The sequence below is a fragment of the Ochotona curzoniae genome, unplaced genomic scaffold, assembly GCF_017591425.1.
Source record: "Ochotona curzoniae isolate NIBS_2020 unplaced genomic scaffold, NIBS_Ocur_1.0 scaffold_3835, whole genome shotgun sequence".
In the NCBI taxonomy this organism is placed as follows: domain Eukaryota; kingdom Metazoa; phylum Chordata; class Mammalia; order Lagomorpha; family Ochotonidae; genus Ochotona; species Ochotona curzoniae.
The window spans coordinates 4,002,774-4,022,146 of NW_024467114.1; the positions used below are offsets into that span (position 1 = coordinate 4,002,774).

A 19,373-nucleotide genomic window follows, 5' to 3' on the forward strand; every position below is an offset into this window, starting at 1 on the left:
CAGCAAATCATTTTCTGGTCAGAAAATATCTTCCAAAATACTCGAATTTGGGATTCCCTGAAACAAGGAAAACGTGCTTGCATTCTAATTAGCAGTTCCTACAGTGTTTGTTGTTGAGGGACTATAATAGTTATGAATATGGAAAATGTCTAATTATATAGAGACAGAAATTAAAGACAGAGAGGCTATAATTTTCAAAGTAATTAAAGTTTGTGAGAAAAGTCTTGTTACTCATGCAATTTCATTCCTAAGATTTCATTATCACTCACAAAATAATAATTCAAATCTAACACGGTTTTCTTTTTGTGTTTTGGTGGTGTCAGTATTAAAGAAAAATAATGTTGGGGATTTTGTGGGCTTTCTTGTTTTCTGTTTCTTGTGGAATAACAGAAAGTGCACTATATGTGCATTAATTTGGAATACTTTAAAAACATCAGGCTGTATTAAACATATTTAATCATATCACAAACACTCGTGTTTTCAAGCCGCCATTGTGGGCAGCCCCTTGTGTGGCCAAGGTGCCCCATCTCTTCAGTTTAAGGGCATAAAAGTCACTGATTTAATAAGGCTGGTGTCAAAATCACGGTTTGGTCACAACACAAGCAGTAAAGTGAATCTAATGAGCTCTGCTTTCCAGTCTCCCTCTCTTACACACACACACACACACATACACACTCCCTCCCCCACACAGACACACACACACACATACACCCCCCCACACATACACCCACACACACACCACATACACACCCACACCCACACACACATACACCCCCACACATACACACACACACCACATACACACACCCTCCCACACACAGACACACATACACACACACCCACACCCACACAACATACACACACACACACAGACATACACACCCCCCCACACATACACACAACACACACACACACCTCCCTCTAGCACACGCTCATTCTGTCCCCCACACTCCCGGATATTCAAAGTCGAAAACCATTGTATCTCTTTTCTGTGATAACTGGAAACACATCTTGGTAGTTACCTTCTGCATTCATTTTCACATTTTAATACAGGGTTTAGATAGGATGCAGACTTGGACCTAGTTGGTGCCAATGGCCTTGAAGTTCCCCCCAGGGGATGCACCTGCTGCCTGTTAGTGCCAGGGACATGCACCTCCCAGCAAGGGTTACAGAAGCCAAACACTCAACTACGAAGCTACACATGTGACCCACATGCCTTCATTTTGTGATCTCTTCATTGAATGGCAGAGTCTTCTGACTGGTTTTTGTTTTATAAAACACATGTTCCCCTTTCTTATATTTCAAAGGTCTATAAGTGTAACTAGGTGTAAATTAAACTTTTATTCTGCAAATACAAACTCAATAATCTTGGGTTCAGGGTTGGATTACTGGCTTGCTGCTTACCCAGGCTCGAAGACACAGAACGCCTTGTTCCTGATCTCTTTTTATTTTGCAGAGCAGGAGGTCCTGGTCATCTCGGATCACTTCTCCCCACTGTGGACCTCAAGGACTCCCAAGAGGGGACTCAGTGGGACTGCACTGTCAGCAGCCTGGTGACAAGGGTCGGGGGTGAGACCTGCAGCTCCTCCATGACTTCATCATCCCAGCACCACACCCCTTCCATGAGACAGCTGAGATGAAAGTTCTCTTTTCTTTACCCTAAAACCCTGACCTGGTTATTCTGATTGCACACGAGGGACAGGGACTGAGCGTTCAGTAACGTATCTGTCTTGACAAACACTTCCTACAGAGATGACACTCATGAGCAGCAGAAATACATAAATCATCGAAAGTGGGAAACATGAGACCTGCTAGAAAGGACTAACTCAGCTAAGGACACAGACTGAGTCCCCGCTCGTGCCCAGGGGCTTGCTGCGCTGCCCTTGCAGGTTAGTGACGTTCTGTCACCCCCCAGTTTGCTGTTTCACAGGCTCTGGGAGGATGCTGAGATCATGACACTGAACACAAGAAGGCAGGAAGCTACAAGTGGAAGATGACTGCTACTCATGCCTACTTCATTATTTCTTTATGTAGGGAAGCCAGTTTTTCAAATCATTGCTTTCAATTATGAAAATGTTCGATGTCTGTTGAGACAGCACTGAAGGTCTCTGTGTCTCAAATTTGGTGGATGCAATGGGAAATGGTCGGTGATGCCTGCCCCATCTTTTAATCTGTTTCAGGCAGTGTTGGTATTGCACATGCTAACACTCATACTGTATAGCCATGGTGACATCTCCACAGATACTTCATCTTGATTAACAAATACGTGTCCTAAACCAATTTGATACTCCAATCTTTCTGTGAATAAAGGCAGGGATCCTCTCAATTCATTGGAATAGCTCTTACAAACAGCAATTAAAAAAACTTTAATGTCACTTAATAGCAATTAAGAAACTTTTAGATTTATTTTATTTATTTTCTTACCGGAAAGGCAGATATACACAGAGGAGGAGATACAGAAAGAAAGATCTTCTGTCTGCTGATTCACTCCCCAAGTAGCTACAATGGCTGAAGCTGAGCCAATCCAAGCCAGGAGCCTGAAGTTTCTTCCAGGTCTTCCACGTGGGCGCAGGGTTCCAAGGCTTTGGGCTGTCCTCGAGTGCTTTCTCAGGCCACAAGCAGGGAGCTGAATGGGAAGTTGAGTAGCCGGGATATGAACCGGCGTCCATATGGGATCTTGGTGGATGCAAGGCAAAGATTTAGCCACTAAGTTATTGTACTGGGTCGGGATTATTTTTTAATGTGTGATTACTTATTTTTCATGAACTAAGTTCTAAACTAACTAGAATCATTCATTCTAGCGGAGCCATATTTCACTGAATTTTATGTTATTATGTTTTCATTAGAATCAGTTCTGTAGACTCTAGGACAGGAATGCTATAGGCATATTCATTATTTAAAACCATCTCAATAAGGTAGATTTTTCCTATGTTTAAACAATATCCTGAAGATGATACTGAGACCAAGACAAAAGTCCAGCAATTGTACATAAATTGAAAAACTCACAAAATGGGCCAAACGTGATAGCTTAGTGGCTAAATCCTTGCCTTGTATGCACCAAGATCCCATTAGGATGCTGCTTCATGTCTCGGCTGCTCCACTTCCCTTGCCTCCTTCTGCTTGAGGCCTGAAAGCAGCGGAGGATGGCCCATGGCCTTGGGACCCTGCACCCATGTGGGAGACCCAAAGAAGTTGCTGGCTCCTAGCTTTGGATTAGCTCAGCTCCAGCCATTGCAGCTTCCTGGGGAGTGAACCATGGATGGAAGATCCTCCTGTCTCTCTTTGTCTCTGCAAATATGACTTTCCAATAAAACAAGCAAATCTTTCAAAAAGGCCACAAACTCATTTCAGTAGCTTAATAATGCCCCCCACCAAATCCCCAAATTGGAAATTGGCTGTCCTTCTTTTTTTTTTAACCTTTTGTTTCTTTTTAAGCCATAGAAAAGGCAGGATAACTAACTGCCATGAAAAAAAATCTGTGACAAATTCTTTTATGTCATTAAGGTGATAAAGTTACTTGAAAAGTATTTAGAATATGTGTTTTTAATTTCTATTCCTTCATTGCTCTAAATAAACAATACCTTAATGGAAAAGGAATCCATTTATTTTTACAAAAGTGCTTATGTAGCTTTTAAAATTCAGACTAAAGACACCCAATTTTCTTTGGATAACAGTCCAAGGCAGGACTTCTCAAGCTTCTATTGAATGGAAAACAAATGTTCTCCAGTCTCTCCCCATTCCTTTGCTACTTCTTATAATCTAAATCTCTTTTTTATCTCATCATGTTTGCATGATTCTGTCCCAAGTTTCTATATAAGTGGGGATTTCTGTTACTAAAACAGCATTATTTATAAAACAGCCACATTATCCACGAATGATAGACATTTTTTTCCTGATTCCAACAGATCCATATCTTTTTTCTTCAAAACTTATGAAAAGACATTTCCATGTTCTTGTCTCATGAACTGTCTTCTGCTCAAATCTTAGCAGACAGTACTGCATGTATTTAACAAAGGATAGCTTTCCTCACCAACTGGCACGGCCTCTTACCATTTCACAGTGACATTTTCAGGATCTCTGGTTCTGATATTAGTTGAAAGCCTGAAAATCAACTCATTTTTCATACTTGATGTAAAAGATATGGCCAATCACTCTTTTACTTTATGTGTCTAAACATGGTTTTAAGATAAAAAAGACACCCTGGAAATACATGCCACCATCTACTAGGTGTGTTATGACCTGTAGGGTCTCTCACGTGATCAAACGTTCTGTGCCTGTCATTCTAGAGGGCAGGGACCTCTCTCACCCAACGGTGTCTTTTCTTTCTAGTGGATCTTGACATTTCAGAGCACTCACTCTGTGCAGAAAAGTAGACCAGAATAAGCTGTTGGTAGCCAGTGATGCAGACATTCAAGGTGTTGTTATTATTAGCAATCCTAGGAAGATTTGCAAAAGAGCAACCAGAGAAGGAAGAGAGAATATTCCATACAAATAATTGGTAAATCTAAAAGATAAATAGAAATGAGGTGGGAAGAGACGAGACTTGCTAAAGAGATTAAAAAGAAACACTGATAAACAGTAATTGAAATGGTACTTTAATCTCTGCCCCAAATATCTAGTCTTCTCATTAATAATGTAGCTATTTTATCTCAATCCTATTATATTACATGTTATTCCACTTGCCTCAACTGACAGCCATATAGTAAGGTATGCAATGACAATTTGGCATTCTTAATATTTGTTTCAATAACATTTTGTAGTGCTCTGAATCTTTGAAGAAAAAAAAATCCTTAAGTATATATCCTATTTTCACATTACATACTTCAGATAAGACTTTAAAGTGTGGTTGGTAGACATTTATTTCAATTTGTGATGTTATAAATTTTCTAAGATAATACATGTTGATTATTATAGTTGAGTGATGATGAAATATTCTAATCAGGAAGTTATTACTAATTATCTGGATTTTTTTTTCTTTTCTCCCTTTGATCTCTCTCTGCACACTTCTTCCAAATGGCTGGACAATTTATCTTTTCAAAGCCAGATTTTTCCTCTTAATGATTACCCATTTTTTTTTCTAATCTAGGAGTAATTTATCAGTTCCCAGTAATCAGAATAGCAATGTCATCCTAAGCCTCCTCCTTTGAATTAGATAGTCACAGTGAGTTTTACTCGGCTGTTACTGTTGGGCTATTTCTCACAGAGGTTTAGTAAGATAATTTGCTTACCCATTATGGTCCTTTTGAGGACAAATGGCTTTGTTTTCCCGAGTTCTTTGCCTGGAAACTGAAATGCAGCACATCTGTGCTGAATGAATGAATTAGCAGAAATGACAGTGAAGTCTGATGGAGACTTTGCTACTATCCATGGATGGCCTCCTCCTTCTGTGCAGCTGCCTCTGCCAACCGCCACCCAGCGACACTCGAGCACACAGCATCTGAGGGGGCTCTTGACCTCTGCCACCTGCATGCCCCGTTCCCATTTCTGGCTGCTATGTTCCTAGCTCGGTGCATTCTTCCCAGTTGCCGTCTGCAAGTTACTCTCAGGGAGCCAGCCAGAAATGAGCAAGGAAGGGAATAAGGCAGATTCACTTTGGAAAAAGCTAAACTTCTTTTTGCCCTTTGTGATTTACTCATGCACAATTCTCTCAAGGGAACTACACCACGCCTGTGCTGCTTGGACACTGATCGAAGTGGCTTTACTCACCTTTATATCATCTAGGAAGAGTGTGATTTTCTTCTTTTTTAAATAAAGAAGAAGACAAAGAGGAATAGCACATCAATCAGATAGCCCACATCCTTTGTAGGGCAGACAGCACTGTCTGTGTGATCACCTTCAGACACAATATCTAATCTGTTTACTGCAAACACATGAATGCAATTGAGCAAAGAGGCTCAAGGTCTTGCTGATTCAGCACAGCCTTAAAAAGATTCTGTAATTTGATTGCTATTCTAACTAGAGTTCCCTGTAGTACATCCAAAAGTGAGTAAGGTTTTGTGATGATCCATGTGTTTCACTTTCCATCTTCAAAATTTGTTCTCTTTTTATTTTCAACCCAAAATATTGGTATCTCCTCCTCCAAGACATGGGTACAATTTACTCCTTTTTAAATGTGGAAAACACATCTGACAAACAAATATTGATTCTGTGCGTATTAAGTCATTAAGGGAAGGTCATCAACTTGACACCAACTTCATCATCACTTTCAGAACCAGTGACACTAAAGGTCATATACACAACTATGTACTTTAAATCCTGTACTATGGTAAACTGAAAAAGCTGTGTGAGTCTACAGGGCAAATCTAAACCAGCTGCCACCAACTGCCTGTACAAGACCACATTAAGATTTTATGAAAGTATGAATTGGATGGTTTTCTTTGATACAAAAATCCTCATACCTTTTAAAATTAGTAGTTAAATAAGCAAAAGAGAGGTTGTTTGGATTTATAGGAATTTAGACAAATTTATAAACATATTGAAGTGAAACGGTTTTGATAGGCCCCTTATGCTTTCAACCCACATAAATCCAAAATGAGTTATAATTTAACAAATCATCAAACAAAACAAACTATGCTCCTAATGAGAAGAACCCATTTAATTTATAAACTCTCTAGTAGTAATGAATGATAGTTCATTTTCAAATACATACTATCAGTTTTAAAGTAACATTTTTAATCATACTACCAAATAATGGTACATGCTTTAAAATGCAAAATGTTATTTATGTATGGTATAGGATACCACATAGCTGAGAGGTGGGTGTGGGGAGCAGGGCAAAGGGATTGTGATTTTTCTCTTATCTCCTTCCTCCCTTCTTTCTTTCCTTCCTTCCTTCCTTCCTTCCTTCCTTCCTTCCTTCCTTCCTTCCTTCCTTCCTTCCTTTCTTCCTTCCTTCCTTCCTTTCTTTCTTCTTCCCTCCTCGAAAGTCAGAGTTACACAGAGAGAGGGGGATACAGAGACCTTTTGTCCAGCAGTTCATTTCCCAAATGGCCTTCGCACCTAGGATTGGGTCAGGCCCAAACCAAGAGCCTGGAAGTCCATCTTGGTCCCCATGTGGGTGGCAGGGGCCAGAGAACATGGCCATTCCCGGCTGCTTCAGAGACACCTCAACCAGAATCAGAAGTGGAACAGCAGGGACAGTGGGCAGGCAGGGACTCAAGCTGCTACTTCAGCCATAGAATGACCCAAATATGTTTAACTGAAACTACCTCTTTAAGGGCATGTAAATATAAGCAATTGTTATGAGGAAAGCATTCCAAAGAACCTTTTCCTGAATATCAATTTATAATTTGTATTTAGTTAATATATGCATCTGAGATTTCTAATGCCTGTTTGTTGCAAGTATCTTAGCAACAAGTATGTCACTACTCAGAAAGCGCCTCTGGGCTTTTTCTGCGGTGAGGAATAGTCAACTGATATTCAAGAAAAGGATCAGATATCTTCAGCAAGAGTCCTGCATGTACCAGTTTGAGGTACCAGCACTTGTCACGGCTTCTTCATCCGCACATCTTCCCGATAAACCTTTTCCGTTGCTCCCCTAGCAACGAGCCATTGTTCAAGGAAATGAGACTGGGCATCTTCCTACACATTCAGTGGGAATTGGACATTTTTAGATATGTTGATAACTGTAGGTATTTTGATAATTTCAATGTGGAATTCTCACATATTGTCATGAAACCAGCTAACATCGAGTACTCTTTTGGGAATAGCAGTCACTTTTCCAAATGCATTGCAAGAACGAGCTTGTGATCCCTGTAACAACCAAACGAGGGACAAAGCATTATTTTGGTCATTTGTATGGTGGGGAGGTAACTTGAGCTAACATACACCTGCACATTGAATTGTTTATCTCATGCCTAAGTCAGGCTGGGGGGCTTCAGCAAGTCCACTTAGCCATACTCCCAAAAGCTACTGGCGATCCTCATGAGAAAATTTTAAAAGTTAAACTGTGATATAGTGGGAGAGGCACTTCCCTAAAGTCCAAAATCCAGAGTTTCTAAACCATTACACTGGAAGAACTTTTAATAAAAAGTAACCCACTGGCTTCCCTAGTGTAGGGCTGAATTTTATTATTTATCTGCTGGAGCTAAATTAATACTTGTAAAATCACATTTTCCTGGAAATTAGTCTGGGTGATTGTTCACCATTTTGTCTGCTAATTTTTAAAACACATGATAATTTTTTTTTTTTACTATTTTAACCTAAAGTTATGTGTTTTTTCACATTATTATTGCTATCATTTTATGAAAGTTATGTTTTAAATTGTTATTTTTAATTGCAATGAGCACCACACATAATGACAAGCTGTCATCTAAACAAAACAGATTAAAAGCAGGCTAGAAAAAATAAGTGTGTTTTCTGACTTATTCATGGGCAGGCATTGTGGGTTGGTATCGTGGTGAGATGTGGGTGTACTTGCACGGGCAGCCACCACGGTCACCATGAACATCTTCCACATTATTGAGACTGTCCTCATTCCCCTGCACACTGCTTCAGGCAATCTCAGAAATACCAATAAGACACTCCCACTCACCTGCCTCCCACATCACGAAGGCAGTCACACAAGGCATCATGGGACGCAGGCTGAGGGAGGGTCCTCAGCCCATTCATCCTGAGATGAGGGCTTACCTGTGACACAGACACTCATCTGTGTGTTCTCCACGTTCCAAAGTGGGAACAGCTAAAATTCATGGAGAGAATGACCAGGCCAGACAGAAATGAGCCAACTTGAGGAGGACTTCTGAATATTCCATTTGGTTGGCTAGTGTCTAACTTTGGAGTGGCCATTCAGGAATAAAAATAAAGCCTTGGCAGGATGCAACATGTGGATTCAATTCCCTTTTCACTCAGGGCACAGACTGATGGGAAAGGGTGTGCAGGTGTTTGGTCAGTGTTGCGTCTGAGGCGATACCCGCTTCTGTGTCTGAAAAGAAGCAAATGTGGCCCGGAGTGCTGATAACCCCACAACACTGCGCACCGTCAACAGCCTTTCGATAAAGACAAATTCTGATCACCAGAAACTGCATCAAACACTCTTCATTTTAACTTTATAGACATCGAGTCTAAGCTTAATTGCCCGATTACCCAATTTGAAATTTGTAAAAACAAACAGCAGGGCATATGTTCTCCTGAGCTCACATGTCTGAGTCCTCTTTAATTCTAGAGGGAATCTGAGGATGATACCTTGAATAAGGGTGATGAAAATACAGGAACAGCTATTGGGCCGACGCAGAAAATTAGGTTATTTTATGACTTTTTCATTTAATTATTACCAAATCACCTGTTGAGACTTGATGACTAATATCTCCCAATGGAAAAGCTTTGGGAATTTTACCCTGAAGGCATGGTGCCACGCCTGGATTGAATATTTTATAATATTGTGAACCTTGCTTCTACTCTGAGTGATTAGAACGTTAACAAGTGGCTTTCTCCTTTCGGCTGCTTGGTCAAAATGGTCCATGCCATTACAATTCAATGGCATTGCTTCTCTGTCCGGGCTTTATCTGGCTAAAATCCTTTAATTCCCCGGTCCCTGCTGTTGGGGATCCTCAGGCTCATCATACTTAACCTCTGCCTGGGCTTCTCAGAATAGAATTTGTTTCACTCCATTCATAGCTTCAACAGTCGAGCAAGCCACATGCAAGTGCACAGTGGTCTTTCACCCTGAGCACACTAATCTGATTGTTTTTCCCCTCTACAAACGCTGGGTCAACAATCAAGCTGCCGCCAGAAACTAATTAATTTGCAAACAGGCTTGTGTTTTCACAGAGGGAAAGCTTTTGAGAGCCATGTCAGGGAGGCCAGTCACACCATGGCTACACGCATTGTTGTGGCATCCACTTGTCTGGGCAAATCTCTTGCTTGATGTCACTGCACACACAGGGGCCCGATTACCCAGTCAGCAGTAAATCCCTCTTGAGGCCCCTGAGCTCTGAATGCAGCAGCACGGGAAGAGGAAATCGGTGCAGACACGCTCTGTATTCACAGAGCTGATGGTGAGACGAGAGAAGAAGGCAGAGACCAAGAGGAAAGGGAGCGGCTTCTTATTTTTGATACATTTTGATCAGTGTTGATTCAAACAGTGCAATAAACGGTATAACAATACTCCTAAATGTTTGCTCTTAAATCTCGCCTTCCAATCTGTCCAACAAAGTGTTTCAGATACCTTGATTGAGAAGGCAAATGCTGAGAATTGTACTTTTTACTCAATTATTAAAACATAATAATACATCCTAACAATTTATGTAGCTGCATTTTGTAGAGGACTAAAGTAAAGGACATCAGCTTACAAGCACGTTGCTGTTGATGAGTAATTTACACCCTGGACACATTTCTCACTTCTGTTCTTCAGCGCAATATCCCTTCAAAACTGTTTATAAGCGATAATGTGCCACGACAAAAAGTGGACTTAAATCCACCCTGATTCAGACAGTAGAGACACAGCATCATGTGTCCCCATCTTTAAGGACAGTACACTCCTGCAGGGTACACATCTGTCTGAACAGTTTCCTGGGGTAACAGAGTCAATGGGTAACCCCTTTTCATTATTAATATAGACATGAGCATTTTCATCCCAGTGGCTATGTTGCCGGTAACAGGGCCTATCTCTCATAACAAAATGCAAGCTCTCCCTCTGCCCCTCGGTCCAGCTTTCTGCCAAGGCAGAAGCCCCGCAGGGTAGCTGGGTCCAGCGAGTGTCTGGCTCCTGTGTTCAGCCTGGCTTTATCTGCAGCCATGTGGGTATTTGGGAATTAAACAAGTGAATGGGGACTTCGTCTCTCGCTCTCTCCTCCCAACTCTCCCTTTCTTTGTTTCTGCTTCTCAAAAATGCAATTGGTAATGCCAAATACAAACTTAAGAAAATAAAGATATGAAAACTTATTTTCAGGTATCATATATTGAGTTTCAGGAAAAATGACACTGTGTACTGCTATTTTTATTTGTGTGACTACATATTTATACCACAGGGTTGGTAATAAATGAATACAAGTGCAACTCATGGAAGATGCAATTCAAAAGTCAAGAATGCTGCACCACTGCCTCCTTGCCAAGGCTCTGGAAACTCGGCAAGCTGGTCGCTGTGGTTTTGCTGCTCCCTGAGCCTCTGTCACACTCACCGGCTCATATAATCAAAACTGAGGCTTACAATGAGTGTTTTTCTCCACTGGTCAGCAAAATATCACTTACCCACTTGGGATCATTACATTTAACATGATGCACAACTAGATGAATCATTTACTTATTAGAGAAACATGCAACGGGATAGTCTGGCATGGCTTGTGCCTCCAAAGCAGGCAGAATTAAAACGGTCTTAGTAAAAGAGTTGCATGAGTGATTTAAGATCGCATATCTGGTACCAGGTCATATTAATTTGTACACTCATAGCTTCTTTGCGGTCACCTCTCTTCTTGCTGTTTTCACAAACACACATCTTTCAGAGAAACCTGAACCTGAGGAGAATATGAAATATCCTCATCTGTGACCACAGAGGAAGCTAGGATGACCCCAAGCAGGGTAGCCCTGGGTGGTGTGGTGGCTGCAGGGACAGGAAGTGGAATGAGGGCTCACATGCCATTTCAATTACAGGAAAAACAAGTGGGTTGCTGCATCCACGGGCATGACCCTTTTAGGAAATAACACTAAAAGAAAACAGGTCTTCCTGAAATGAGGGGGAAGGCCTTTCACTTGGGCTTTGTAAGCAGCTCTGTTTGCGTCCCCAGCCTCGGCTCTCCCAGGGATCTGTGTGCTCTCATTTATCCCATGAGACATGGGCTGAGCTGTCCAACTCAGAGCTGACTGCTCACGGAACGGGTCTGACAAAAGTGCCACAGCACAGCCCACCAACTGCAAGTGGGGGCAGGATGTGGACAGAGCTAACAGGCAGGTGTTTGTCACACGCACAATGAGTTCCCACATCAGGCGGCCTTTGTTAACCATGGAGGTAAGTAACATTGATATTATTCTTCCACTAACTATAAAGGCCAAAGTCAAAGTGAAATCTGGCTTCTTTATGAAGACTGTACCTAGGTTTTTCTCCAGATCACGGAGCATTGCAATACTGGTGCAGGATGTCACTGATATCGGAAAACAGTCTCCACCCAACAAAAAACAAAAGTGCACCATTGAACTTGATGTAATGACACATCAGTGGAACAGGAACTGAATCTAATTCTTTATTGGTACTGCCACAAAATATAAGTTCCCTAAATGTATTATGAAAGTTTCTAAATTCCATGGAAAGAAATCAAGGTATTTCAAGATTCAATTCTAGATTACTGTGTTTATTTACCTTCAGCAGGAAGCAAAATTAAGCCATCTAAAAGAGGCAAGTCTATCTTTCTAAAAGAGTTGAACAGATTTGGGAAAAGTCAAGAAAGTCACGAACCAACATTAATAAACTCTGCAGACCACCACTATATATATATACATACATATAGTAAAATATGTATATACAGGGCAATGCATTACTTCTGGCAGTGCAGATGGCTGTGTGGTCTCTGTTGATGCTGCAAAACTCATTTGTTTTATGCACAAGTGTGTAAACATTCTGTTTCTAATTTTCTCCTGGAATGGTCCTTCCTTGCAGAAGTTTATGCTGCCTGGGCCCTTGGTTCTGCCCCAAGCATATCTGTGCCCCCATCCTGCAGTGCTTCTGGTTTCTGCACCCTGTCAGATGGAACCTGTGTGCTAACTTGGAAAAACCAGTCCTCACCTCGAGTGCTGAGAGACTGATAACTGAGCGCTTTCAAAGGAGCTACACGTTTTGAGAGACAAAGCCCAGAGCCGTGGACAACAACTGTGTTTTCCCACAGTGGGAAGGCAAGCAGGCAGCATGATGGTGACTTATCCACTCCAAAGCCGTAAAAACAAGATAAACACTCCCCGTTCCTTTATGTGGTTCCATCTTCTAATGAGATTCTGTTTCTCACGGATGGTGGAAGCCCCTGAGTGCTCAGCAGATCAAAGTCTTTGTGCTGAATAGAAAAGCAAACTTGTCTCCTCCCACACAAATATCCCAGAGTAGAGCAGCCAGCAATGTTAACACAGGGGTTTTCTTACTAATTCCACCCCCACACACATGCCTCGTTTAATCACGGAGAGTAGAGCCTCAGAAATTTTCCTCTGGGACCTTGGAGTTTCACACATCCCCTTCTTAGGATGGTTTCGTTTCCTGTATGGAGGCTCCCAGTTTCTCCTGTGATTACCCGGATACCATTAAGCCCTCTTCCACCCACTGTTGCAGAGATCTGACCCTGTGCTCACAGCCCTATGATCACCGTGGGTCTGTCCTCCGTACCACGTGACCTTGAGCATCACATGCATTTAAAACGCCCAGGGGGAAGTGATGCCAAATTTAGAGGACTCTGGGAGAGCAAAAATAAGAGAAGCCTGGAGACAGATGGTTCTCAAGAGAATAGGGTAATTAATGCCAAACACTGCGGCAAAGGTTCTTTGGCTGGAGCTTGATGGAAAGCCAGCAATAGGTCATCTGTGGCCTTTGCAGGAAAGTTTTTTGGGGAACAGATGATCACACAGGAGTCAGGTGAAAGGGGACTACAGAGAAAACCCTGAGCAAACAACTCGTAAGCTGGTTTAGGATTAAGATGTTTGGGACTTAATGGCACACCATGCCACAGAAGGTGGCACCCTGGGTGGGTGGTTAAGACTGTAGGTCAGGGGAAGAAATAATTAGATAAAAAGAGACAAAGTGAAAGGAATGCCACCTTGGGTAAGCTATAGAAGAATGCCAGTGTGACAATGTGACTGACACAAAGGTGAAAGGACCAAATGAAGAAATTCAGATGCACAGCTTTGTCATGGATGCATCAGAGAGATGAGATGATTGGAAATGTCACAGGAAGGTCACTAGGTTGTCAGAGGGGTTGAATGGCCGCCCCACAGCTTGGGGTCAAAGATTGTCATGGAACTGGTGAGTGCATGAAGTTTCAGAGAGGTTCCAGGAAGATTTATGACCATTTGCTAACAAGTCAGTGAAGAACAGAGCGATTGGGGGAATTTCAGAGTTCCTAGAAGTACGGGGAGGAGAAGCAGACCTGGCAGAAGGTCAGAGACAAAGGCATCTGGGATCCTGAGGATGCAGGTTCATGGCAAATTGTATCCTCACACCCAAGTGGTGGAACCAAGAAGGTGTTCCCAGATGGGCCCGCAGGGCTTGAGTTGCTTCATCTTATGAAACACAGGTGATTCAGTCACAATAAAAGCAACCGTGATAACATTATGAAGAATACTATAGAATCTCTGCAAACATGCAATGAATGGTGGTGAGGGTCAGTCAGGAAAGCCTCCTGCTCCTGCTAAGACAGAAGGTAGACTAAGTAGGGCTGGCCCATGGACCCACCGATAGTGAAATATCTGGCATTGGGAGAGGTTCTGATGGAGGACCTTGGGAAACTCCTCTGTCGGGACACAGTTGCTGCAGGTGAGCATGAGAACCAAGAAAGGGAGCAGCCCAGACAAGGCCAGGTTAGCCAGGTTACGGTACCCCAAGCTTACCTTTGGTTCAGGTCATGGGTGAGACAGGCTGGGCCAGTTCATATCACCCACTGGCAAATCTGAGAGCTAGAATAGTGTGTGGATCATGCCAGGTTGTGCTGCATTGCCAGACAGTTCACATTAGGGCCGGGACTGGGGGCTGGCTGGGCTGACTATGATGCAGGGATCTCCCCTGCTGGGCCATTTTTCCCACTGGTGAGTTTGAGTGCTGGGATGGGGGCAGAACAGACCAGGCATGGCTACAATACCTGTTAGCCTGCATGTAAGCTTGAGTGGGGACAAGCCAGACTAGGCAAACTGTAACTACTGGTACATACATAAGCCAGAGTGGGTAAGGATTGGTTGGGCTTTGCTGCAGCATCAGCTAGCTGATGCTGGCATGGGGGCAAGCTGGCATGGGGGCAAGCTCTGTTTGCTAAACTGTAGTACCACCTGGAGAGTGCAAGACTTAGGAGTGGGAGTGAGCCCGTTAGGGAAACAGTGGCAACTCCCTCTTGGATTGCCACTCTGCCTGGCGAGCATGAGAACCAGGACTGGGACAGGCATGGATATAGACAGAGAGTGGCACCTGTTGGTGTATAAGTGGGCTGGATAGTGGGGCTGGTTTGTTGAACTAGGCTTCAGTGCCCATTGAATTAATTGCACAAGAGCTGAATGGGATGTGGGACAGATTGGACCAGTCTGTTGTACATACTGGCAAGCACAGGAACCAGGTCAGAGTGTGGGCCTGGTGGGGGTTATTGTGGGTCCCTCCTACTAGGCTACAACTCCCACTGGATTGCATGGGGGCCGAGTGTGCGGTGGACAAGATCAAACTGGATGCAACACCCATTTGCTTGTGTAGAAGACAGGACTGGAGACAACTGACCCAGTAATTGCAACTAACAGTGCGTGAAGGCCGATTTGGGTGACAGATGTGCTAGACCCTGCTTTGGCAGGCACACACAAGAATCAGGTCTGGGATCACTTCAGATGAAGTTTCCTTGGGAATCCGCCAACTGAACCACTGGACTCAGAACTCTTAACCATGGAGAAAATTGCAAGTTCTATGGTTTGACCATTGAATACATGTGTCAGAGCTGGGACTCCTCAGTGGCTTAGATGGAGCAGGGCACAGCATATCCAGAAGCACATGGAGGAAATGGCAGTACACTGGAGCCTGCAGAGGACACGTGGTATCATAACCGAGGATGGAGGACAGAACAAATCAGTCAATTACCCCAGCCAAGTGTCGGTCGGTAGTGAATCCCTGGGCTGGGGGAGTCCCTAAGGTGGGTTATGTCAGCCAGTGGAGTCTGGAGAGATTTCATTGTGATTGGAGTGGCCAGATTGGCAACAATACAGAACTGCTCAACTATCAAAACCACTTGAGCGGGCCCGTCGGAGCATGCCCCACACTGGGGACCCTGGGATTGTCGGGAGGCTGGGTGTGGCTTTTCCCCTTATCAATTCCCTTCCCCAGATACAGGAAGGGAAAAAGGGAATGTGAAAACAATGGTGTCACCCACTGTCCTCTACCCATTGACCCTTAGCACCCTAATCAAATATGTAAAAGGTATCAAAAATAAAATTTATACAAGAAAAAAAGATGAATGAAAATACTACTTTAAGCAAATGCATCTTTTACATTTTCTACTACTCTGAAATTATTTATGAATGATGAAGGTAGAAAGACTAATTGTTAAGCCAGCATAGCCTTGATCGAGTAGGCAAGCACTGCCTGTGCTCTGGTTGCCAATCTACTACTGCACTAGATAAGAGATTGGCCTGCATGCTTTTGGCTGTAAGACAGGAAAGAGCTTTTTAGAAGATTAAAGATGAAAGACAGGAACTTTTTGAAGACCCCAATGATATTTCACAGTGTCCATGTAAAACATCATCAACACCGAGGTATTTTTTATGTTGAAGAGATAATACGATGCTTTCAAGCAATGCCGAGTGCTGGGAAGAGGCACAGTGCCGCCCTGCGAGGTTTGTCCTGGTATCACTCCTCAGGACCCTATCTCTTTCCATAGCTTCCCTTCCTCAGCAGCAGCTCAGATCTTGTTATTTCTACAGTCAACTACTGGGAAACTTCGGTTTTGGCACACCACCCCTGTTTTCCTGGATTCTCAGCTCCCTTGTCTCTTCTTTGCTCAACTTTCTCACACATGCGGCCATGAGATCACCCCTGTCAGTGTGACAGCCGTGGCCATGGAGTCATCCTGTGTGTAGTGTGTGAGGAGGGCAGGTCTCCCCACCTCAGCCCCTCTGCGCTGCGGGGCCCCGGCTCTTCCCGCACCACCTACCGTTGAGCCACCTGGAATCGTGCTGCTCCGTCCTAATAGGATGGTGGTGCCCAAGTGTCCGGAAGATGGCAAAGTCTCGCCCCATAAAATCAGCCGCGGTTCCAGAGTATAATTCTCCATCTGGGTGGTGACAAAAACAAAATCACATCCACATTCTTTACTCCAAACAAGACAGAAAACAAACAACATCCAAGTCTCAGGGTATGACTGTGATGAAGGAAAATGGCAGTCGCCCTCCTTGCCCTGCCCCAGGCTGCCAGCATTTCGTCCCTTGCCTTTCTCCGCAGGATCAGCAGGTGATCACCATGTCATGATCTGACTAATCATTCGGTTCTAATGTGGAATGTCTAAGTTAAATCAGATACTGTAAACATTACCAAAACCCCAAACTTTGTTTTCAACTCTGACTTCTGACAAATGTATACAATGAAAACTACATTTATTGAATTGCTTGATTTTTCTCTTTTAAAGGTACTCTGGCTTTAATTTTTACTTAGCAAAGTAATATATCACAAGGGCCTGGCACAATGGTTCAATCAGCTAATCTTTTCCCTTCAAAGCGCCAGGAACCCATGCGGCCGGGGGTTCCTGTCCTGGCTGCTCCGCTTCCCATCCAGCTCCCTGCTTGTGGCCTGGAGAGGCAGCACCTCTTGTATTGGAGTGTTTAGTTTGAGTTCTCATTCCATCTTCTTAGTGGTGTGTACCCTGGCTTGAATACCTGAGTGTCTTTCACCCATGTGGGAAATCTGGACTGAGTTCTGAATGCCTAGTTGTTGTAGGTATTTGACATTTAAAGCTCTCTCTCCTTCCCTTTAATGTGTACATTTGTATCATCTACCATTTTCCAGGTACTTCATACTACGTAAGTGGGAAAATATTAATATGATTTAAACTATTTTTGAAATTTTAATTTTCAAATAAAATTTGAAAGTTTACTTGAAAGGCAGGGAGTTAAGGGAATGGATGGATGGAGAGAAGTAGGGAGGGAAGAAGCGATGGAAGAGGGAGTGAGAGAGATTGAGAGACAGACAGACATAGCACCAGCTGGTTCATTCACCAAATAACTACAACATCCAGGGCTGGACCGAGCCAGAAGCTAAGATTTAGGAATTCAGGACCGGGATTCAGTCCAGGCCTCCACAAAGGTCTCACAGAGCAGCAACCCATCACCCGCACAGCATGGACAGGTGTCTGATCCGGGCAGTGGGGCTTACCTGTGTGATCACCCACTTTACACTGCGATGACTCAGAAATACATTGAGCACAAATTGATAGTTAAGTGAAGAGTGTTCATATGCCATCCTGAGCTGCCACAGTGTTGTGTCTTTGGGATTCAGAAGGACCTTGTATTCTCTTCACCTAATTAAATGTCAAGTGAAAATCTAATGTACTCTCCTTAATATGCAATTTGGCAATCTTATTCCCGAACTCAATGTAAAGTGATCTTCATCTTGCTAATACACCTATCACAGTTTTTAAAGACACTAGGAAACACACATATCAATTGCATTAACCTCTCTTCAGTCGCTGTAAGTTTTTTATTAAGGTGAATATTTTATCTCTTCACCTAGAAATGATGGCAGGTGTGCTATATTTTTAAATGCCAGCTGGATGCTTCTTCCTCTCGGTCTGTGTAAATAAGGGGGTGTTAGTTAACAATGTGTCGTGAAAGCAGCTTGAGATGGTCACGCCCGTTTCCAGCACCTGTGAGGGGGATTTTGTGTCTGTCTTCCTTTGAAAATTGAGAAATAATAAATGATCAGGCAAACCTCACAGTGCTGAAACACAGGTAAGGGAATATGATCAGAAACAGCATAAAGAAATAAACAAATGCTAAAAAAACGAGCGATTTCCTATCAGGCCATAGTCAAGACCATGTCCGACAGGTTTGATTAGGATCGGCATAGGATCGGCATAGCATCGGCCGTTGCGCTCACTTGGGGAGTGAATCATCGGATGGAAGATCTTCCTCTCTGTCTCTCCTCTCTGTATATCTGCTTTTCCAATAAAAAAAATAATAAGAAGTAGAAATGGAAGAGTAAAGAATGTCTTTAATTAAATATCACTTTTGTCATGCAGCTGCTCTTGGGAAAGGGAATTCCAGAACAGGCTGCGTTGTTGTTACGTATAAAATCTATTGAGGATGGAGCAGAGATAGGAAAATACCCACAAATTGTCACGTGGATATAGAAACGTATTCGCTTTGTTTCTCTTAATTCACTTGTTGAACTATTTCATAATAATTTCCTTGATGCTCTCTAACGTGAGGGAGGTAAAAAATCACACAAATGAAGGATGCAAGACTGATTTCTCTTTTCAGAGAGACAGGAAGGTCATCCAGAGAAGCAGAAAACGTGCAGCAGAGGAGCACTTCGCTCAGCCTATTACTAAAAAGGGAATTAAACAATTGATCTGTAAGCCAAAGGAATGTTGCAATTTAGGCATCAGTTTCCTCTAGCCATGGGAAACAACCTCCCATTTAAATACTGTTTTTGGTGAAAACTGGCTTCACTGCCACAAACTGGAAGGTAGCAGCTGATGAGACAACCTTATAGGGCATGTTTTCTGTTT

The 19,373-nt window shown here is 42.9% G+C and overlaps 1 protein-coding gene across 1 annotated transcript in view; it reads right to left on the reverse strand.

Annotated features, from left to right (window-relative positions):
• The window catches only part of SEMA3A (semaphorin 3A), a 179,270-nt gene that overhangs the window by 52,607 nt on the left and 107,290 nt on the right, over positions 1 to 19,373 (reverse strand). Inside the window, exon 6 of the mRNA XM_040964932.1 lies at positions 16,803 to 16,922. Coding sequence (XP_040820866.1) covers positions 16,803 to 16,922 — 120 coding nt within the window. The remainder of the gene's footprint in view (positions 1 to 16,802; positions 16,923 to 19,373) is intronic.